The following is a 25,089-nucleotide window of genomic DNA, read 5'->3' on the forward strand; positions in this document are numbered from 1 at the left end:
CCTTCTAGGAAACAAGTACCCTAGTCTCTACTATTGTGTATCACAATAATGAAAAAAAAAAATCAAAAACAACTGTCTGCTACTGATGAAAACAAACAATGCATCTAGTAAGGATTGCCGACACAAGCCGCGGATAAGATGGAAAAGCCCTTTAAATGAGACCTATTATACGTATATTATGTGACCAGACAAACAGCTTAGTACAGTATTGACATCTGCTGTCTTTGTGCAGCCTTCCTTTCTCCCCAGTCACAGGCTAAGGACAGCCGCTGTCACAGCCAATAACATTGTTGTTAGGACATTTATTTGCTGCTAGCGATAGTTACTATGGGGCAGATGTATGAAGCAGTGATAAGGGAGGAGAAGTGACCCAGAGGAGATGTGGGCCATGGCAACCAATCAGCTGCTCTGTATAATTTTATAGTATGCAAATTCTAGATGTTACTTTAGTGCTGATTGGTTGCCATGGTGCCCTGAGGCCCAAGGGTAGAAAATGTCACAACCTTGTTTCACAAAACTTTATATGAAGTGCCTTCGTTAGGAAATGTAAGTTATTAAACTGGGAATGAAATATTTGTACATAAGCAATTGGAGGAATATTGATAAACAACACAAAAATGACGAGAAAATCACATTATTTAAAAAACTGACAATAAGTGTAACAGATGTGTAGTTGTATTAAGGGGCACATAAACTAAAGCTTCTAAAACTGAAAAGTGGGGATGTTGCCTATAACAACCAATAAGATTCTGTCTTGGTTGGTATGGGGAACATCACTTTTTTTCCCATTTTGAGTAACTTTAGTAAATTTGCCCCTAAATGTTTTTTTTTTTTTTTACTAATAGAGAGGGCATGCGCTTTGTAGGGGATACAGTCATTGGGTCACCAGCAAGCTGTTAGACAGTCATTAGGTCGACATGCAGCAATGTCGACATGGGGTTATTCACTGTTTTTTGAGCCAACATGTGCTGACAGGCGGTATTTCATGCCCTACCATCCACTAGGGTGTGATGGGAGAATAAAATAGTGTGCCAAGCGCAGCGAGCCATACGAGGGGACACGGTGCACTTTAACCCGTGTCTATGTCAACTGTGTCGAAATTCAGGTAAAAAACAATGAAAAACCCCATGTCGACATTTTGACTGTCAACCTAACCCTTATGACCCTGGAGATCTAACCCATGTCGACCTTCCTGCATGTCAACCTAGGCACATGTCGACCTAATGGTGTCTAACAACTTGCTGGTGACCAACTTATAAACACCCCTTTGTAGTGAAGGTAATTTTACCATGTACTGCCCGCCTACTCTTCTACAGTGTAGTGCAGTGGTGTCAAACTCATGTTATGGAACTACACATCCCAGCATGCCCTGCCACTGGTTTAGCAATCCATTATATCAAATCTGTGGCAGGGCATGCTGGGATGTGTAGTTCCACAATAACTGTTGGACTGGGACTACTTCTTTATATGCAGAACCTTAAATCTTCATCTACACAAGGCACAAATGACACCTAGAGACCAACAAAACATGCGTCGACCACTTCTGTGTCGATCATTGTCATATCCACATTTTGACACGGTTGACCTTACCCACTGTCTATTTTTTACCTGTTGATCTTTTGTATCTATTGACCGGTATACTGTCATTAGGTTGACACTATTAAAGTCGACAGGCATTGGGTTGACCCCGAAGGTCGACAGGCCTTACGTCGACACCTGAAATAGCCCTACCATCCACTATGGTGGGAGAATACAATAGTGTGCCCAGCGTAGCACCATGCCCGAAGCATGGCGAGTGCAGCAAACCATGTGAGGGGACACGGTACACTTTGACTATATCAATGTCGACCGTGTCGACATTTGGTAAAAAAACGCGAAAAAAACATGTCGACCTTACCCATGTCAACCCATTTCAGGTGTCGACCTTAGGCCTGTCGACCTTCAGTGGTCGACCCAATGCATTATCGACCTAAAGTTGGTCAACCCAATGACCCATACCCTGTTGACCTTATGGGGTCAACTTAATGATTGTCTAGTTTCAAGTTTATTTATCATCGGTAAAAAGACACGCTAAAAACAAAATGGCAGTGTACATAGAATACCGGCGCAGTAAGAACACGTACATAGACACTGTTCTTCTTCTATACCACACCTATACTAACTGACCCCTATGGGCCACTCGATGGACCAAATTACTCCTTTGTGCGCTAAAATATGTTATAACAGAAAGTGAAAGCAATTTTGCAGGGACACTGTTTCAAACTTGCTGGATATGACAAGTGGGAGCTGTGAAGACAGATTGGAGGTAGGAGGAGATAAGGACTGGAGGTAGGGTGGAGAGTTTGTGGGTTAAAACTGTCACAGCTCAAAGTGAAAATAAAAACTGTCACCGCTCAAAATGAAAGTACATTGCAGAAGCTGTCATTTAGACGGGCTTTTAACTAGTTAGATAACATTCCACAACTGTATTTTAAAATATTGAGATAAAAAACATTTATGTTACCTGTTTATTCCTTTCAGCCGTTGCAGAGTTATTTAATGTGGCAATTCCAATCCCTGAATCATCGGAGTCTATAAGGTTCTCTGTCGGAACGCCCTGCCCGCATTTCAGAAATGCAAACTCATTTTCAGTCGAGTCTCCCGCCATAGAAATATCATGCAAATAAGGCAGAGTCGATGTGGAAGTACTATAATTAACTGGGAATCTGGGTCCAACTTGAGAATACATATCTGGAGTCAGATAACCAAATGCTTTGGGATGACTCGACTTTGGCTTTCTCCATCTTGATATTATCGCAAACATCACAGTCAATGTGAACAAGAAGGATATTACAGCCAAGGCGATTACTAAGTAAATATTTAAATTAGATGGAAAGATTGATTTATGCAGCTGAGTGTCAATTTCAGAAATGTCTTGCTGAAAATTTTCTGCAACCACCAGGTGTAGGGTTACGGTGGCAGAAAGTGGCGGTGTTCCATGGTCCTTAACAATGACCACCACGCTGTATTTCATCAGCTCTTTCTCTTCGAAAGCATGTGACGTCCTGATCGCACCATTGAACCGACCAATGGTGAAGGACGTTGGTTCCGGGTTACTCAGAAACTCATAAGAGAGCCATGCGTTGTGACCGGAGTCTGCATCTGTCGCCACTACTTTGGTGACTAAATACCCTTTACTAGAAGTGCGAGGGACTGTCTCAAACAGCGATGACCCATCTCTTTTTATAGAAGGATAAAGAATCTTGGGATGATTGTCATTTTGATCGATAACATATATTCCTGCGGTGACATTGCTGGTCAGTCGCGGAGTCCCGTTATCTTCTGCCACCACTTGAACTTCAAATTCACGCAACTGCTCGTAATCAAACAGTCGCTGGGCAAAAATGTCTCCAGTTACGGAGTTGATAGAAATATATGTAGATATTGGTACATTGTCGATATTTCTATTAACAATGGAATACCTTATTTTACCGTTATCGTTAAGGTCCGGATCAAATGCCTGAACTGTAAGCAACGAGGAACCTATCGGTTTATTTTCCGGCACATACACTGAATATTTTGTTTGGTCAAACATAGGCGGGTTATCATTCACATCTGTCACCTGCAACCGGACAGTCCTCGTGCTGGACAGCGGAGGAGACCCTTTGTCTGTAGCCGTGATTGTAATGTTATATCCATCGCTCTTTTCTCTGTCCAAAAAATCGGACGTCTGAAGTCTGTAGTAGTTGGCCGATGATGAAACCATTTCGAAAGGCAACAAGCCTGTAATTCTGCAGGAGACTTCGCCATTTGCCCCGGAGTCTATATCGCGTATATTAATAAGTGCGATCAATGTTCCCGGTAAAGAGTCTTCGGGCAACGAATCCAAGACGGACGTAAGCGTTATCTCCGGCGTGTTGTCGTTGGCATCAATAATTTGCACAACGACTTTGCAATGGGAGACTAGGCCTCCCCCATCCTCGGCTTCCACGATCATTTCGTAACTCTTGGTCGCCTCGAAGTCCAGTTGACCTTTTGTCCGAATCTCGCCGGTGACGGCATCTACTGTAAAAACCTGCTGCGCGTTCTTTTTGATATGGCCAAAAGAATAAGTGACCTGCCCGTTGAGGCCCTCGTCTTTATCCGTGGCACTCAGCCGAACAAGCAGAGAGTTTAGTGGAATATTCTCAGCCACGTTAACCTGGTACAGCTCCTTCTCAAACACAGGGGCATTGTCATTTATATCACTAACAATTATTTTGATCACAGCTGTTCCTGTTTTCACAGGCTGACCTCCATCCACCGCGGTTAATAGGATCTCAAAAGATGATTGTTCCTCTCTGTCCAGCATCTTCCGTAACACGAGTTCTGGGTACCTATTGCCGTTGGCGCTGGTTTTCTCCTGCAGGCTGAAATATTGGTTCTCGGAGATTCTGTAGGCTTGCAGAGAGTTACTGCCAACATCTGGATCCTGTGCATTCACCAGAACAAATTTGGTCCCTAGTTGGGTCAATTCGCTGATTTCTAAATTAACAATGCTCTTAGAAAACACAGGGGGATTATCATTGACATCCTGAATTTCCACCTTAACTTGAAACACAGACAAAGGATTTTCAACCACAGCTTCCAGGCTTAGTACACAACTGGATGCTGCTTCGCAAACGGTCTCCCTGTCTATTCTCTCTGAGACATAGAGATTGCCATTCTCTAGATTCACATGGAAGAATTGCTCTGTGTCAGCAGAAGAGATGCGGAATTTTCTCGCAGCAAGTTGCCCGATATTTAAATTTAAGTCTTTAGCAAGGCTTCCTACCAGGAAACCTGCCTTCGTCTCCTCTGGGATAGAATAATCAAGCTCCCCAGCCATTGCCTCAAGACTACAGCAGAGGAATACAAAACACATTACTTGCCATCCCATTGTACTCCAGGTCCTGCTGTGAGTGATTTTCTGGAAAAACATTGCGAGAGGTAAGAATCCGTCTGGAATGCCCTGCAGAAGAATCCTCCAAATCTATTGGTAACGAGGCAGGAATTATTGCAAAATCCTCTTTGTTTGGGAGCAGAACAATCCACTGTATGAAATGATGTCTTTCCTCGGTCTGCTCGGACTATTTACTGAGAACTCCGGCAGACCGTTTATATGCAGATTTCCTAGTCACCTTACTGGGCAACAGCGACACACAGTGTCACACTTAGGAACTGCAGGCCTATTTTTTCGTTGAGCATACTGCATGCTGCACTCAAGAGATTCTGCAACGCTGGAATTATTTTAATTATCATTTTAATCTACTTGCAATGGATTCTATTAATTATAAATGAAAAGGAACAACTGTTCAAGATTTTTGGGGGGGATGGTGACATGAACATAAAAATAAAAATTCAGAAACACGCGTGTACTGTTAACAGACACACACACACACACACACACACACACACACACATGCACGCACACACACACACACACTCTTTATAAATATTACATATAAAGCTAATTATCTATCTATCTATCTATCTATCTATCTATCTATCTATCTATCTATCTATCTATCTATCTATCTATCCACTGTACTAATAAATACATTGCTTGATTGGTGTTTCCAATTAAAAATGTATATTTAGGTTATGAATATAACTATAAATAAATACAGTACAGAATTCATGTAGGTTAATTAAGCACCATCTACTATGTTCTATCCTTGTATTCTTTATTATAATGGTTGAATAGAATTTCCCAGGGTTCTTTGCAATAGGGCTGTTGCATACAAATACTACAGCACAGTGGTTCCCAAAGGCAGTCCTCAAGGCACCCCAATGGTCCAGGTTTAAGGACATCCATGATTAACCACAGGTCACTTAATCAGTACCTCAGTCAATTTGATTTAACAATCTTTGCTGAGCCATGGATATACTTAAAACCTGGACTATTGGGCTGTCTTGAGGACACGTATCAAGGCCTAAAACAGAAAACAGAGTCATTCACATTTTTGGGTTTATTCTGGCTGATTCGCAGGCCACTGGGACCCTCCCACATCTTTTGATGGCCGCCGACCAATGAAAGATGTGGAAGGTGCACTCATTTACATATGCGTGAATGCTCAGGGGGAAATGGGCGGGCAGGGGCTGGGCGTTCCCATATATTAATGAGTTCCACCGCCGCCCCCCCCATCCCTGACCAGCAGCCACAAGGTTTGGTGCATGCACCCGGCGAACATTCTGTTCACCGTGGCCGCACACACCAAGCGCATGCACATGAGCAGAAGTGCGCATGCGCAAATACAAAACATCGGCCGCATGCGAACGGACCTGAATAAGGTCCTTTGCATGATCACATATATATCATTAAGCGAACAATTTTGCCGATTTATTTTTATTGGGGGGCAATATGTATTTTGCAGGGTTTTGCTGTTATAATAACATTGCCTTTTTTTGATGCTCTTTCCCATCGCGCTGGCGCAATTCATAATCACTCGTTTACCAATTCTCTAATTAGAGATCCATTCTGAATTAGGCCCTAAGGGGGGTATTCAGTTAAGTGCCGTTTTCTGCACTTTTCAACTTTTTTTAGGTCGAATTTGCATTCAACCTATTCAATCACAGGGCCGATTGCACGGCGAAAAACACGTGGATCAGCGAATTGGTCGCCAATCTGTATGTTCTCAGCTAAATTGCGGTCATGTTTGACGTTTTTTTTAAGTCAATTTTCGCCTACATAGTTTTGACTTTAAAAATAACCGCATCGGTGAAGAATGTCTAAAAAAAAAAAAAGTCCAAAAACTGATGCAATTGAATACTAAAGTTTGATTTTTTTCATCTAGCCAAAAAAAAACAGACTTTATTGAATACCCGTTGAGTCTGAAGTGTATTAAAGTACAAAGAAAATATATGTATCATAATACAAGGTATGGTTAATAGAAAAGAACAAAATACATACAGGATATAAAAATGTTATGTGTAAAATGAGTATGAAACAGAAAACAGCAAAGATCATTATAACTGTATGGATTAGTGCCCCCAACAGCCAGCACCACTATGCCCCCTACAGTCACCAACAACAGTATATGGGGATTATCTTCAATAATCACACCTTGCTGATTGCTCATACCATGCTGTGGGTGAGTAACATTGGGACAGTAATTGCAATATATGTAATGGAAGCGACACAATGCATCCCTCATATTTCCACCAGATTGCCAACTCATAGATTCCTTGGACAAGGCAGTGCCCACTAATCCATTCTACGCAAGTACAAACATTTTCCTTAAATAAATTAAAATCGGTCTAGCTGTTGGATGTATAGACTTCAAGTACAGTAAATATCCTGTCTACCTCCAGATCGATAATCGTACTCATCCTCTCATACATTTTACATGGCCGCAAAGCGTCGTAATAAATGTAAATATACTGATAAAGAATAAAAATCAATCCTAGGCCCTTCTGTAACCTATGGCAACTGCTTTTGTATTTCAGTATGCCCCGTATTAAAGACACCATTCTTCCCTAACCTCAAAGTTTCTTGTATATTTTAGGAGTAAAAGTCATAGGGGGGTATTCAATAGCTGATTTTGACTGATCGGACTTCCCGACAGTCAGAATCCTGCCGGCCGTTTCCGACAGTCGGTATTCAATGTATCAAGTGTCGGAAAGTCAGGAAATTGTCTAAAACGGACGCGGATTGTCAGAAAACGGACGTAAATTCGACAAACCACAGCCGGTTCCAACAAAACAGATCCTACTTTACAAAAAGTTGAATCTGACAGCCTTCAATGCTGTCGTGAATGGCAGCATTGAATAGGTGACTGCCGATATTTCTCTACAGGGAAAAATCGACACAGAAGGAATACCCCCCATAGTCAAAGGTCTAGCTTATACATATTATCATGTACACGCCCGCCAGAATGTCCCCTCTGGCAAGCAACGGAGGACAGGGACTGCATTGGACTGGGACGCGTGTGCGTCTCATGCACGTCCCAGTCTCTCGGTGCCTGGGCAGCGTTATCCTGCCCGGCTCAGCTTCAGTGAGATGGGCAGGGTTGGGGGAGGGGGGGTCGGGCGGCAAGGGGGAACGGCGGCGGGGAGCTCCGTTGCCACGGGGCGTGCATGTGTCTCGGGCGCGCGCGCCCCCTGGTGGGAGCTGGTGGCTGCTGGTGATAGTTTCGTTAGCCCCTGCCTGAATGAAATCGGCTACATCTGCACTTCTGTTGTACATATTCAGAAAATAAAAATACTAAATACACCATTAAATATTCCAATACAGCGATGTCTGTATGTGGCAAACAGAGATATATACAATATTTCTATTGGTATGTTTCCCATATGAGCAGCGTGATACATTACATTAACAACACTGTTATACCCCTTTCAGATCGCAAACCCAAGTCAGACCTTTTCACATGGAACTCGGGTCGCCTATTATACAGTACACAGGCTGACCCTTTTCACACCGCACCTCGACCCAGTAATAACCCAGGTCATAAGTGCAAAATGAAAGGGGTATAACACACAATGGGCCTGATGCTGTGTTGGACACATGAGTGTGGTATATCAGGTGGACTGTGTCTAGGTTGACAATGTCTAGGTCAACACCAAAGGTCAAGATGCACAAGATCAAAAGGTTGACACAAGCAAAAGATCGATATGCAAAAAAATGTTGTGCACATGAGGTTTTCACATTTTTTGGGGGTGTCAATGTCGACACCTGAGCATAATGACCCAAAATTAATGTACCGCGTCCCCTCACATCACTATGCTCCGCTACCACTGTACTCGGCACACTTTACCGTTCCCAATCCAAATCGAGTAGATGTGAATGGTAAAGCTAAAAAAAAAAAAATTTCAACATTTTCCAGTGTCGATCATAGTCATGTTATAAGGTATAACTGGCCGCGTTAAAAATATATGTACTAGTTACCAGCCTATAAAAATGTTTGAACAACATAACAATGGTGTAATTGCCGACGGCTGTGCACGTTCGAATGGAGGTATGCTATCTAGTGGCTGCCGGCATGCAAAACACTTGAATTCCCCCCATAGAGGTGAGGAGCAGCGTTATCCTTTTAGTATATAGGATATATTCATTGACTTAATTTGTGAGTACAATAGTAATATTTCTTGTATTTGTTTATTACAAAAAGTGTGTGGAGGAGGTTGCAGCCTTGGTAATGGCAATCAGAAACAGCCTACAGGGGCTAAAATGATTCACATAATCATTTGGTTGACATGACTAATAAAGCTTCCTGTGTTTGAATCAAGCAGCATGTTTGTTACCTTGGAAACTGCAAGCCATTTTCTCAGAACTAGGAATCCTCCAAACTGATGCTAAATAAATAAGCTTCACTCATCTTCACAGCATTAAACATATAACTGACAATGTATATACTTATATAGAAGTGAACACAAAAGAATGTTTGGTGCTCTGAAAGAATATATAAAGCAATATATCCATAACTATGTGTCAACATGCATAAATAGATTTTGTGCACAATATAGCTATACTGGGTAAATTCTGATGCCAATTCTAATGGCGTATCCTGTATATGAATGTTTTCTGTCTGCGAACAAAATCTGTACTCAGGATACCTCAGTACACACTTGCCTAAAATCTTGTGGTGCTCCTGGCCACCTGGAAGAGTGTGCAAGCCTCCCAAAAGCATCCATCACCAACCCACAACCCAAGGAAAAGTGTGTGGTCTGGGCGGCCGATGACGTGATTCGCTCTGAATCCTGTCATCATTGCCCTGCTTGGAAATGCTGGTACTTGAATTCTTGGCAACTGGCAGAACCACTTTCCTGCAACATGCCCCCTAGGTGGATCAACCATACACTGTACAAGTGGAGCCTTCTTCTACAATAAAGTATCATCAATCTAGCTTCCATCTACTCCCTGAGGAAGTCTAGGAACAAATGAAATGCATCAGAGATCCACAGGAACTTTCTGGACACTACCTGATAACTCGATTGCTATATTTCGGAGAACATTGCATGACCAAAAAATTACCCATTTTATCTATCAAAAAGAGGCCAACATTTTTATGTTTATTTATAAGGGTTGTGCTTAAAATTAAAATACATTTTTTCACTATTATACTATGGGTCATAATTGATTTCAACAATTTTTATTGAACACCTACCTGTGAAATTAGATGTTGCGCAAGTAAAGAATTAATTAAACTTTCATTTCCAATCCCAGAGTCCTCAACATCAAGTATACTATCTACTGCAACACTTTGCTGAGGTTTAAGGAAGGCAAAGTCCTGTTCTCTTGGATCCTGAGTTAGATAAACGTCATATGAATATGGCATTGGTAAAGTTCCATTACTAAACTGAGCCATAAATCGGGCATCCGTGTGAGGATATAAATTTGTACCCATATATCCCAGTTCCATGGAAGTTTTGGACTTCCTGAATTTGGATACGATGGCGAGAATCACGGTCAACAGGAACAGAAAGGAAATCAAGGCCAATGCTATTACCAAGTATATTTGTAAGTTGGACTGAGACTTTATTTTGCTAGGCTCGCTGCTTATTTCAGGAACCACCTGCTGAAAAGTATCGGCAACCACCAAGTTTAGAGTAACAGATGCCGAGCGGCGTGGTATGCCGTTGTCTTTAACTATAACCTCAACAATATGTCTTAAAGTATCTTTCTCTTGAAAACCACGTGAAGTCCTGATCTCCCCTGTGTGCTGATCGATGGTGAACAGCAATGGTTCTGAAGCTTGCAAAAAATAGGAGAGCCAGGCATTGTGTCCAGAATCAGCGTCCACTGCCACCACCTTAGACACCAAAGATCCTTTTTCGGAAGACCAAGGCACCATCTCAAATGCTGATTCACCAACCTCCGACGATGGGTACAGTATGTTCGGTGGATTGTCATTCTGATCTACTATACAAATCCTTAAAGTTGTGCTGCTGTTCAGAGATGGATATCCGTTGTCTTTGGCATTGATTTGGATATTAAATTCCCTGTGCTGCTCATAATCAAATGACCGCTGTGCGTAAATAACCCCAGTTACCGGATTAATCGACATATAGGAGGACAAAGGATCTTCATCATTTCTGGTGCTGCTTATGGAATACATTAATTTGGCGTTGTCTTCGCTGTCCAAATCTTTTGCTTGAATATTGAATATTGAAGCTCCAGGAAAATTATTTTCAGGAACAAACACGGTATAAACCAATTCCTCAAAGACTGGCGCATTGTCGTTGACATCTGACACATCCACTTGGATGACTTTTCTGAAGGACAGTGGAGGAGAACCCTTGTCAGAAGCTTGAATGGTGATGTTGTAGGATGACATTTTTTCCCGGTCCAGGTTACTTTTTGTAACGATTTCATAAAAGTTATTGGCTGATAAAAATATATAGAATGGAACGTCATCTGTAACAAGACACTGAACCTCCCCGTTTTCTCCTGAGTCTTGGTCGTGGACTTCAATCAGTGCCACCACTGTTCCAGGTACAGCATCTTCACCAACTGGAGTAGTGAGCGAAGTTATGGATATCTCTGGAACATTGTCATTTTCATCAATTACTTCTATAAGGACCTTGGTATGAGCCGCCAGTCCGCCTCCATCTTTGGCTTGTACGGAAATTTCATAATTTTTGGTCACTTCATAATCTAATAATCGTTTTGTTCGAATTTCTCCACTTTGGGTATTGATGGTGAACGTCTGAAGAATATAATTTGCCGTGGTGCTAAAGGAGTATGTTATTTGCGCATTAACATCTTCATCTTCATCGGTGGCGCTGACCTGCAGAATCGTAGAATTCAGCGGTATATTTTCTTTCACACTCACTTTGTATAGGTGTTGAGTAAAAACCGGAACGTTGTCATTAAAATCGGTCACAACTATCTGGATAAGAGTGGTGCCTGTCTGTGCCGGACTGCCACCATCGAAAGCAGTCAATATTAACCCATGGCTGCTTTGCGTCTCCCGATCCAAAGGCTTCTCTAGAATAAGTTCCGGAAATGTGTTCCCATTTGTATTCGTCTGTTCTCCCAATACAAAATGTGGATTTGTACTGAGTCTGTAGCTTTTAAGTGAATTGGTACCCACGTCCAAATCTTCAGCATTTTGTAGAACAAATTTTGCTCCGGGTAAAGTGAATTCACTCATATGGAACAGAATTTTATCTTGAACGAATCGAGGGGAATTATCGTTTATATCTTGAATTTGAATCTTAACATTGAAAACATTTAAAGGATTCTCGACCACAATGTCAAAGGCTAGGAAGCAATCAGCTGCAGCCCCACACAGTGTCTCTCTGTCTATCCTATCTGTAATGTACAGGTTCCCATTTTCTGGATTTATGCTGAAATATTTATCTGAAGCACGGTAGATTATGCGGAGTCTTCTCACGGCAAGATCCGTCAAATTCACTTCTAGATCCTTTGCTAAATCTCCCACAACAGAACCTTTTTTCAATTCTTCAACAATGGAATATCGAATCTGAGCAGAGACTGAATAACACAGCCAGGAAAATAAGAAGGAAAATATTACTTGCCATTTAGGTCCTTTATTTGTCTTTTCTTGCTGCATTTTTAGGTTTATCCTCGCTTGGATCACCCAATGAAATCCCCTGTTGTATTTGTAATCCTGTTACTCCAGATAAAGAACACAATCAATCTTCTCTATGTATCCTAGTGCAGACACAGTCTAGTGTTCTGCATCCCTTCTTGCAATGATATATTTACCTAGCGTAAGTGTATCTGTATAACCTATTTGCTTTCCTACTTGGTAAACAGCACCACACTGAGGTGGAAGTGCGGTACTGCAGCAGCACTGCGAATTTGAATGCCAGAAAAAACGACCTGTACATAACAATTGTATTGCAGAGTTCTTAAAAACAATTTGCTACTGTAAAAAAAAATCCTTATAATACAAATAAAACATTTTCTAATCATTTTAATTTGATGGATCAAACGATTCTAAGGTCCACAGAAGGTCGACATGGCTTAGGTTGACACAAGATATAGGTTGACATGGCTAAGGTTGACAGGGTTGGAAGGTCTACAAAAGTATTAGGTCAACAATAGCTAAGTCGACAGTCAACATGTCGACATGAGTTTTTCATGAGTTTTTTGTCCAGAATGTCGACCTTGTCGACATGGACACCGTCTAAGAGTACGTCTGCACTCACCATGCACTCGCCTTGCTACGCTCGGCCCACTATTCTATTCTCCCTCCTGCCCCTAGTAATACCGCCTGTCGGCACATGTCGGCTCGAATTAACCCGTGAAAAACTCCTTTTGACTGTCGACCTAGCCATTCTCAAACTAACGCTCGTGTCGACCTTCCAACCAGCCATGTCGACCTAAGCCATGTTGACCTTCAGTAGTCCACCCAATGTGTGTTGACCCAATATGGGTCGACTGAGTGACCGTATACAGATTCTTAAGGTGCCCATACACTGGTAAGATTTATCTTCAGATCTGACTGGTTGGAACAAAAACATGGTTATGGATGAGTGACAGTTTGTCAGTTTTCCAGCATTTCCAAGCAAATGGTCAACTGCCATTTGCTCTCATCCATAACCATGTTTTTGTTCCAACCAGACAGATCTGCAGATAAATCTGTGTGTGTATGGCCACCTTAACACTTATTTAGGACTATGAGTCTGCGAGATTCCAATAAGTTTGCTTAGAATTTTGAAGCTAAAAAAATGTTAAAGACAAAACCGACCTGGACGCTCCATTTAAATCATTGGCAGCTTAAATAATACACCAGAATCACGCCCGTATCTGCATCTCGCAGGCTATTACAGAATCTCCTGCATACTAGACACGCACAATGCCACATTTTCACAGAAAGAATAGCAAATCTGTATTATCTGCAGCCTGGAATTTTTGTTATTACATGGGTGTGGTTTAATGCAATGAGGGTGTGGCTTTTTGGGACAGTGGCATGGTCGCTAAAAAGGGGCACATGGCATTTTGGGATGTGGGAATGACTTTGAGACCTGTCCACTGTTTTGTGCACTGAGCAGGAACCCCTCGCACCCCCGTAGGATGCCGCTGGTTATGGATTTATAGCCCAGATACATTCACAAGGGTCGGCCAGTGCGTGCTCAAACTGCAGTGGATACTGGGAGGGATCCTATGGGATATCCCCTAGAAGCCCACAGGCTTCTATTAGACAATGCTTCACTTGATGCCTAGGTGGAATACATTTAGACCTGTGACAGTATTTTTTAGCACAGCACATCCGGCCCACAGCTTGATTGCTATTCTCACAATACAGCAGGTACTATGAAACACGGGTACAGGTACTATGAAACACATATGACAATAAACGTTACAGCGAATAATGCAGGGTTGCCTACCCTCCCGGAATGGCCAGGAGGGTCCCGGACATCGGGTCCCCCCGGCCCCCCGGAAAGAGGGACAACCCTCCCGCAAAACTGCCTGGCTCCCTGTGACCGCCCCTCGGCGGGAGGATCCACGGGTCAAATTACGCGAATAGCGCCGTTTTAGCCCCGTCCACCACAGTGCAATTTCATTAAAAATGCCATTGCACGTCGGGGTGTGTATAAAACGGCGCTATCGCTCTGGCCATGCCCTCAACAAGTAGCCACCCTTTTCACTCCCTGCGGCCCCGCCTCCCCCCCCCCCCCCCCTGAGCTGGCCGCCCTCTCTTGGAAAGGGCAGCCAGAAAGTCGGTGAGAATGGAATAATGGGGCAACATGTTATACTGTGTCAGACATCTACTTATCCTAAAGTAATAGCTTACAGCACTGTATGTATTCTACAGTATAGAAGCTTATATAGAAGGCACTGCTCACAAATCATCTGGGTAATATTTATAAGAAAGACAAAGTGATGATAATTCGGTACTTATGTATTATCTGGGCTCCCATGTTAAATACACCCCATTTCTTCATACCCCTACTATCCAACTACACATGGAGTTGATTTTATATAGTGTGGCGAGCGCAGCGAGCCACCGTGCCCGAAGCGTGGTGAGCGCAGCGAGCCCCGCGAGGGGACGCGGCCTCATAAGAAAAACGGGAGCCCAGATATTACATAAGTACTGATAATTCCCACAAAAAAAATGTACTTTTATAGGTCCAAGCATGCTTGTGTGCAGGCATAGTCATAGTCATATTGTATGTACAGTAGTTGAGGCTTTTCTGTCCTCTCTGGGAGAGTTCCCAAAGGTAAAGACTAATACCCCTTTCACATGACACAAAAAACCCCGTAATGATCCCTGGCTGTTGCCGGGTTGACCAGGTCACTGTTCGGTGTGAAAAGGATTTTTCTAATTTCCCGGTTCCAGCAACCCAGCATTCTAACCCGGGTGAAGAAAAGGGCCGGGTCACTGTAGGGAGCTGCACCTCACAAATGCTGGGTCGCTCCCAGGATGGACCCTTTTCCAAATCCCTGGTGCAAACTGGCATTTGTGATGTCAATGGGCTATTCGACTCAGTATGGGGGTGGGCAGGGTTTATTTTGTTATTACAGCCCCATCCCCTCTATTTAATGCTGCAATTTGCTGAGGACTCAGTAGCATTCTCATACCCATGTCCACCCATTTCACAAAGAATTAGGTGAAATGAGGGATGGTGACATGGGGCCAAATGCAATACTGTGAGAATCAGAAAGTAAGAGATTTGTGAGTTTTAAATTTTTTTTAAAGCGGCAATAAATTACAGTACATAGCAAAATAAACCTTAAAAAAAATGATTGCCGCTTTAAAAACATGGGAAAACTCTCCCAAAATCTCTCACTTTCTGATTCTCACATTTGACATTACATTTGGACCATGATCTTCTAAGTCCTAAACCTTTTGGAAAAGTAGGTAACTATGTTACCTACCTGCCCAAGGGAAACATAGCCAAAAATCACTTCTTATTTGGTACTTATTCATGGACTATCCATTCCTTAGACTAGTATTGGCACTGAAGTAATTGATTATAAGGGAGGTTTAATATGTTAGATCCTACTACAAGCAAAATCTTCTTTTGCCGCTAATGTATCTTGAAGAACATAATTAATTATAAAAGTGTAATTAATACACAAACTAAAAGGAAAATAATATTCACACATGTATTTTGTACGACATTGTACGTTTTTCAGTATTAGTCTGAGTGTTAACATCTTGAGTTTACGCTCACCTGTCCCGAGCTATTAGAAGGTAAGGCTTCCTTCAAACTTTCCTTTCCAAGTCCGGAATCATCGGCATCAATGAGATTCTCCACAGGGACATCTTGCTTTGATTTGATATAAGTGAAGTCACTTTCACTGGGATCCAAAGCCACACACACATTGTACGAGTAGGGTAGAGGTAAAGTCCCATCGCTGTACATGGAGAGAAATCTGGGGTCCACGGAGGGATATAAGTTTGTGCTCAGTGATCCAAATGTTGGTGGTGGTTTAGAATTTTTGCATTTTGATATAACAACCACCATTACAGTTACAATAAATAGCAAGGAAATGAGCACCAAGGTGACCACTAAATACAACTGCAAATTGGTTTGAGGATCTTTGTTTATTTGATCGCTGAGTTTAGGAACCACCTGTTGGAAGTTATCTGCGACAATGAGGCTTAGTGTGACTGTAGCTGAGAGAGAGGGATCTCCATTGTCCTTCACCATCACCACAACCTTGTGATTCAGTATATCCTTCTCATGAAAGACACGTGATGTCCTGATCTCACCCGTGTGCTGGCTGATGGTAAAGTGAGAGGGTTCTGACACTTGTATGAAGTGATACGAGAGCCAAGCATTATGTCCAGAGTCTGCATCCACTGCAACCACCTTAGTTACTAATGATCCTTGTTCAGAGGCAAAAGGGACCATCTCAAACACAGCTGGGCCACCACTGTCAGTTGATGGATACAGGATCTTTGGTGCATTATCATTCTGATCCACTATGCGGATAATTAGTGTTGCATTGCTGCTCAGAGATGGGGATCCATTGTCTCTAGCAGTTACCTGTATTAGAAACTCCTTGTGCTGCTCATAATCAAATGATCTCTGGGCATAGAGAACCCCAGTCTCTATATTCATGGACAGATAAGAGGACACTGGGAGATCTTCTGTATTGGTGCTGGATAGTGAATATATAATTTTAGCATTGTCCCCAGTATCAGGATCTGATGCTTGTACACTGTATATTGAGGCTCCGGGTAAGTTGTTCTCTGGCACATAAGCAACATAAGTAGATTTCATAAATATTGGGGGATTGTCATTAACATCTGATATCTCCAATCTGATGGTTCTTCTGCTGGAGAGTGGGGGAGATCCTCTGTCAGTAGCTACAATGGTGATGTTATAACTAGATACTTTCTCTCTGTCCATGAAACCTCTAGTGACAACTCTATAATAACTGTTAGATGATAACTTTAAATCAAAAGAGGTTTCTTCTAGATTACAGTCCACTTCTCCATTTGCTCCAGAATCTTTATCATGAACTTTAATCAGAGCGATCACTGTGCCAGGTGCAGAATCCTCAGGAACAGGACTAGATAATGATGTGATGGATATCTCAGGAGCATTGTCATTCTCATCTAGCACCTCTATTAACACCTTGGCATGGGCAACAAGACCACCTCCATCCTTGGCTTCTATGGATAGCTCATAATTTCTTGTTAATTCAAAATCTAACTGACTATTTGTTTTAATCTCACCGTTTATAGGATTAATACTGAAGGATCCTGTGTGATGGACATTCCCAGATGTTTTACTGAAGGAATATGTGATCTGTCCATTGACTCCCTCATCTCTGTCTGTTGCATTGATGGTGATTACTGTAGTATTGATTGGAGTATTTTCATGTACACTGACTTTATACAATTCATTGCTAAACACTGGGAAATTGTCATTAACATCAGTAACAATGATTCTTACTAATGCTGTCCCAGATCTCACTGGGTTTCCTCCATCCATAGCTGATAATGTTAATTCATGAATATTCTGCGTCTCTCTATCTAAAGGTTTCTCTAGCACGAGCTCTGGAAATTTACTCCCATCTGCTCTGTTCTTTGTATTAAGTGTAAAATGCTGATTATCACTGAGCCTGTATGTCTGTACTGAATTCATACCGATATCTATATCCTCTGCATTTTGCAAAGCAAATCTGGTTCCAGGTGATGTCAATTCTATCATTTCTACCGTGAAAATCTCACGAAAAAACCTTGGGGAATTATCATTTATATCCTGAATTTCTACTTTCACTGTGAAAATATTTAAAGGATCTTCCACCACAGCATCAAAGGTTAGGAAGCAGGTAGCTGCTGCCCCACACAGTGTCTCCCGGTCTATCCTGTCCTTAATGTACAGATTCCCACTATCTGCATTTACATAGAAATATTTCTTGGAAATATCTGATACAATCTGCAGTTTCCTAGATGAGAGCTGTTTAATGTCTAATCCAAGGTCTTCTGCAATATTTGCTATAACAGAGTCTTTTCTCATCTCTTCTACAATAGAATAATGAGTCTGAGCAGAGACTGAATGACACAGCCATGATAATAAGAAGGAAAATGTTACTTGCCATCTGATTCCTTTGTATGTCTGTGTAGGAGCTTCCTTGTCTGTCATAGTAAGGGCCACAATATCTCAAATCGAAGATGAATAATTGTAATCCAGTGAGAAATCACATATATGTATTGATAAATCCACTTGTTTATCAAATATTCAGCATTGTATGTTGAAAATGAATCCAGAAAATGGCTGTGTGTCTTCCTGCAGATCTGCAGTGTGTGTGAGTGATGAAAATACCAGTGGATCTCCAGCTCTGTATTCTTCTGCTTATTGGTTATGGTGAAACAGCGGCGCTCTGAGGCGTAAGTGAGGAACTGCAGTTCTGTAAATATTTCTGAAGTACAGTATTGTACTTTTTAGTGTATAATTTGTATATTATATATATATATATATATATATATATATATATACATACAGTGTATGTATATATATATATATATGTATATATATGTGTGTGTAAATTATTAATTGTGTATTCAATTTGCAAAGGTATAATGTAAAGATATTACTATATCAATTCTAGATTTCTTGAAAACTACATTTACAATATACAGTACAGTCATTAAAATCGAAAAAAATATTAAAATGCTGGAGAATTAACAACTGTACTATTTCAGCAGACAGTGTACTTTAACATGGATATTACCGAACGGAATATAATTCGTGAGGGGATGCGGTACACTTTGACGGTGTCCTTGTCGACATTCGGGACAAAAAATTTGAAAAACTCATGTAGACCTTGCCATTGTTGACCTAATGCTTGTGTCAACCTTAGCCATGCCAACCTATTTCAAGTGCAATGCACACAATGCATGCCGATCTAATGACCCAAACCGCTCCAGGCTGCAGCACAGTCCAATTGAAAATAGGGAGCTACACCATCTGCCAGTGAGTCCCAGACAGTGATGATTGGCAGCGTTTGTGGTGGCAGGGGGTGTGGCTCCCCTATTTGAATTTTGGATTGTGCTGCAGCCCCGCCTCTGGAGCCGCCATTGTAGTTGACTATACAGAATGGGCAGAACACATAATGCCGGTCTGTTATCAAGCTAGCTGGTATGTTGACATTTCGATATATAGCCATTTGCATGGGATTAGGGGAACCAGTTTCTTGCCTTGGTCTCCCTGGGGTTCGGTGGGCAGTCTGGGCAGTACCAAGATAACAATACAAAATACTGATCTCTATATAATGCTCCTTTGTGTATTTATTTATTACCAGTTTCATATCTAGCGCACACATATTCCACAGCGCTGTACAGAGAATATTTAAACAGTCATATCAGTCCCTGCCCCAGTGGAGCTTACAATCTATATTCCCTACCACATGTACACGCACACACAGACATTCTAGGGTTAATTCTGTTGGAAGCCAATTGACCTACCAGTATATTTTTGGATTGTGGGAGGAAACCGGAATACCCGGAGGAAACCCACACAAGCATGGAGAGAATATACAAACTCCGCACAGTTAGGGCCATGGTGGGAATGGAACCCATGACCTCAGCGCTGTGAGGCAGTAATGCTAACAATTACACCATCTGCACTGCCCCTAAATTTAATTTTACTTGCAAAATAAGATTGATTAGATTGTTTGTATTGAATGTTTGACTTCTTATATGTGAATTAATCCTTGCAGCGACAAACAACTGAAAACATACTGTCACCTTATTTACACAACTATTTTATCTTATATTTAAATATGATTATCTTTAAAAACCCTCTAGGATCCACCAGTACCATTTACAGTACTTTTATCATTCACATACCATTTAGCCATCACAGGTGCTATATTTATATGCCGATAAAGGCATATATTCAATGCCGTGGGCGAGCAGTGACTGCGAGCAGGACTTTTTGCTCGCAGTCACTGCTCACCCTGTCAGTATTCAACTGCCCCCCCCTCATTCGCAAATTCCCCCTCGCTCAGTTTTTTGAGCGAGGGGGAATTTGAGAATGTGCCTCCAAAAGCTGCGAGAATCGAGGCTAATTACAGCGAGTTTGCTGCACTAGCCGCGGCTCTCGCAGTTTAGGGGAATCCTCGCAGTTCTGTGACTGCGAGGATTCCCCCGGAACGTTGCATAGTGCGAGCGGCCGGCGCGTGGGTTAAACTGCGAGGATCACTGGTTTTCTGTGATCCTCGCAGTTTAACCCCCTCGCCGGCCGCTCGCACCGGCATTGAATACTGCACAATGTGATATTCTCCCTTATGTGACACCATACCTACTGTATATAATACTGTACAGACCTACAGCAGTTATAACGGCCCAAAGATTGTTACATTGCGCAGACAACTTATTCCATATAATTACTCAAGAGTGCATCAGTGAGATAGGAATTTGTGATATTGCTAACACTACTGGAGACTCTGCTCCTTCCCCTATATAACTCACATACCTCTTTCACATCGCAAATGCCGGGTCGCCCCCCCGGAATTGGACGTCAGGCAGAGTGGAGCAGCGGCCCGGCGTGCAGGGCAGGGGAGGAGGCAGTAGTGGCGCTGCTGCCTCCTCCATAGCAACCCAACTCCTACCCACGTAAAACACTGTTTTTACCCTGGGACGGATTGCCGGGTTGCTGGACCCGGGGTATTCAACATGGCCCCTTCACACCACACACGCCCCCGGGTGGACTGGGCAAAAACCTGGGATATTTGTGCGGTGTGAAAGGGGTATACGTATGACATCTTGCTTGCCTCCATTCCTCTACTCATATCGTGACACATTAGCCTCTACCACATACAATGGCATCACATCTTTTATACCATTTATAGTTATTTGCCCATGCTCCCAATCCCATAAAAGTCTGTACATACTGAGTTATTTTAAGTACAGTGTCATGGGGCTTGCAGGTAACTCGTATGGGGTCACAGTACTCCGCTGATCATGAGCATTTACCCAATCAGCTAACAACAGAGTGATTTTTGGCCGGTGGTTATTATTGGGCTATCCAATGATAGGCTGCTTTTTTGGGCCAAAAAAAGGACGAACTATCATTTGATAACACATTGGATACCTCAAAGTTCTTCATCCCAGGTGTTATCGTGGATTATGCTTCGGGTGCCTGAGGCATGGAAAGCATAATCCTCGATAAGTGCCAGTTATCAGGGCTATTGGATAGCCTCCAGCAAACCTATTAGCAGAAGTAAATTACCGCTGATATTAGAATACCCCCTATGTCTGGGGTGGCCAACCAATCAGAGCCTAAGAGCTCCAAAAAATGTTCTGGTAAGACAAAGAGCCGATAACATGCAAAAATGTGCGTGGCCAAGCTGACAAAGGGACACGCTGACATTGTAATCTCCCATGTGTCATCAGTGTTATCTTCCCTCATCCCTACATGCAGGACAATGGAGGACATCGCTATCGAGGGAAATGCTACAGAAAGCATCATGGTCACCGCCAGCATTCCATTGCTGCTGGCATCGGCAAGCATGTAGGCACTTGCCAATGTCGGCCGCCTTGCCGGATCCCATCACCCGGGACCTCACTGGGTACAAGTGTCGTCTAGTGTGTACCCTGTTTAAGATTAATAAAGCTTTTTTATTTAGATTTAAAAAAAAACAGACAGTTGGAAATAATCTCCAAGCACCAAGTTCCTTCTGCATGTATATAACAGCTCAGGCTGCAAAACTCAAATATAGAATATTGTTCAAAATACTGCATTAGTTTATGAGCTGTTAGTAGAATAGTACTATATAAATAAATAGCACATTTATGATAATATAAAACATATACGTGAAATGACAGTGACATTGACAATGACCGCCAACATCGGTGGCAGTGGGTGTTGCCTCTTGGGAGCACCATGGACATAGGCCACGCTCCCAGTTTTCACCGCTGTTGGCGGCATGGCCAGCACGGTTATTTATCAAAAATACAATATTTGAATTACAATTTTGTTTTGCAAGGTTGCAGAATATTTTTTTTTATTTATTTATAGAGCGCACACATATTCTGCAGTGCTGTACAAAGAATATTTCAGTCATATAAATACAGTAAGTCTCTTTCCCGTAGAATCTATATTCTCCACCATATGTACACATACATGCACATTAGGGTTACATTTTTCAGAATCCAAGTAACCTCACAGTATATTTCTGACATGTGGCAGGAAATTGGAGCCCCCATTAAAAAAAAAAAAAAAAACAGGGAGAACATACAAACTCTGCACATATATTGTTTTGGTTAGGATTTGACTTTATGGCTGTGAGTCAGTATGCTAACCACTACACTAACCATGAATACCATTATGCCCTGTATTTATACCTTTGCAGCCATCATCTCCATTCTCAGGGGGATAATTAATCTTCCGCAGCCATCTCCCGACGGGGGAGATGGCTGCGGGGCCCTATTCAATGCTGTCTTCCTTGACAGCATTGAACAGGGGATCACAGCAGAACGAGCCCGACTTCACCAGCAGTCGGGCTCGTTCTGCCAAGAACGGCCAGGAATTGACGATCTCCCGGCCACAGCTCGCCGATTCCCAGGCCGCTTATCTCGGCCACGCCCCCTTCTCGACCAGCGGCAGGCGGGACATTGAATCCTGTCTGCAAATTCCAGCAGACCGAGAACGGAACAGGGTCACGGCTGCAGGGCCAGACCGACAGTCATGACCCAACACTGAATACCCCTCAGTATTTTTTAAAAGGCCATAGTCATGCCTCCTGTATATGGCTGCACCACCAGTACCCGGGCACAAAGTCATTTTGCAGAATTAATGATCTAATAGCTGCAGGGCAATGACAATTCTTTCCGCTGCATGCTATATTCACTGTGCCCACTGACTATGATTTCTATGTGAGATTGGCACACAGTGGGCTTCGCCATTAGCAATGTGTAAGTACTGTATACATTTGTCATAAATAACATTGTTCCACCCGTGCTTGGGTCTACGTTTGTATTTTACAAAAACTCACCTGAATCAAACTTCTATTTAGTAAATCTTCTTTTACACTTTCGGTACCAAGTCCCGAATCATCAGCATCAATGAGATTATCCACAGGGACATCGGGCTTTGGTTTCCTATAAGTAAAGTCACTTTCCGCAGAGTCCAAAGCCACACACACATTGTACGAGTAGGGAAATGGTAATGTTCCATCGCTATACATGGAGAGCATCCTAGGATCAACTGGAGGATATAAGGTTGAACTTAAAGGTCCAAACATTGGGGGTGGTTGGGACTTCCTGCATTTTGATATAATGACCAACATCACAGTTATAATAAATAGGAAAGAAATCAGTGCTAGAGCAATCACTAAGTACAGCTGTAGATTGGATTGGGGGTCTTCATCTTTCAGTTGATTACTGATTTTAGGAACCACCTGTTGGAAATTATCTGCAACAATAAGACTTAGTGTGACTGTAGCTGAGAGAGAGGGATCTCCATTGTCCTTCACCATCACCACAACCTTGTGATTCAGTATATCCTTGTCATGAAAGACACGTGATGTCCTGATCTCACCTGTGTGATGGCTGATGGTAAAGTGAGATGGTTCTGACACCTGTATGAAGTGATACGAGAGCCAAGCATTATGTCCAGAGTCTGTATCCACTGCAACCACCTTAGTTACTAATGATCCTTGTTCGGAGGCAAAAGGGACCATCTCAAACACAGCTGGGCCACCACTGTCTGCTGATGGGTACAAGATCTTTGGTGCATTATCATTCTGATCCACTATGCGGATAATTAGTGTTGCATTGCTGCTCAGAGATGGGGATCCATTGTCTCTAGCAGTTACCTGTATTAGAAACTCCTTGTGCTGCTCATAATCAAATGATCTCTGGGCATAGAGAACTCCAGTCTCTATATTCATGGACAGATAAGAGGACACTGGGAGATCTTCTGTATTAGTGCTGGATAGTGAATAAATAATTTTAGCATTGTCCCCAGTATCAGGATCTAATGCTTGTACACTGTATATTGAGGCTCCGGGTAAGTTGTTCTCTGGCACATAAGCAACATAAGTAGATTTCATAAATATTGGGGGATTGTCATTAACATCTGATATCTCCAATCTGATGGTTCTTCTGCTGGAAAGTGGGGGAGATCCTCTGTCAGTAGCTGCAATGGTGATGTTATAACTAGATACTTTCTCTCTGTCCATGTAACCTGTTGTCACAATTCTGTAATAACTATTAAGTGATAACATTAACTGAAAAGATGTTTCTTCCATAAGATTACAGTCCACTTCTCCATTTGCTCCAAAATCACGATCAGTGACTTTAATCAGAGCGATCACTGTGCCAGGTGCAGAATCCTCAGGAACAGGACTAGATAATGATGTGATAGATATCTCAGGAGCATTGTCATTCTCATCTAGCACCTCTATCAATACCTTACAATGAGTAACAAGACCACCTCCGTCCATTGCTTGTACAGAGAGCTCATAGTTACTTATCTGTTCAAAATCTAACTGACTATTTGTTTTAATTTCACCATTTATAGGATTAATACTAAAGGTTCCTGTGTGATGGACATTCCCTGATGTTTTGCTGAAGGAATATGTGATCTGTCCATTCACTCCCTCATCTCTGTCTGTTGCATTAACAGAGATTACTGTAGTATTGATTGGTATATTTTCATTTATACTGACTTTATATACTTGTTGCTTAAATACTGGAAAATTATCAT

The 25,089-nt window shown here is 42.2% G+C and overlaps 1 protein-coding gene and 1 pseudogene across 7 annotated transcripts in view; both read right to left on the minus strand.

Annotated features, from left to right (window-relative positions):
* Window positions 1-25,089, minus strand: part of LOC146073840 (protocadherin gamma-B2-like) — a 414,290-nt gene that overhangs the window by 28,681 nt on the left and 360,520 nt on the right. The window contains exon 1 of one of the 7 annotated variants that reach the window (XM_083181370.1): window positions 10,107-12,656. The exons of 5 other annotated variants lie outside the window; for them this stretch is intronic. In XM_083181370.1, coding sequence (XP_083037496.1) covers window positions 10,107-12,518 — 2,412 coding nt within the window. In that variant the 5' untranslated portion in view covers window positions 12,519-12,656. Of the gene's footprint in view, window positions 1-2,503; window positions 5,177-10,106; window positions 12,657-25,089 lie in introns of those variants that run through there. One more of the 7 variants, XM_083181366.1, reaches the window with a different exon arrangement.
* Window positions 16,069-18,519, minus strand: LOC146072147 (protocadherin gamma-B5 pseudogene; annotated as a pseudogene).

This window comes from Crinia signifera, chromosome 4 (genome assembly GCF_055691185.1).
Source record: "Crinia signifera chromosome 4, ASM5569118v1, whole genome shotgun sequence".
Taxonomy (NCBI): Eukaryota; Metazoa; Chordata; class Amphibia; order Anura; family Myobatrachidae; genus Crinia; species Crinia signifera.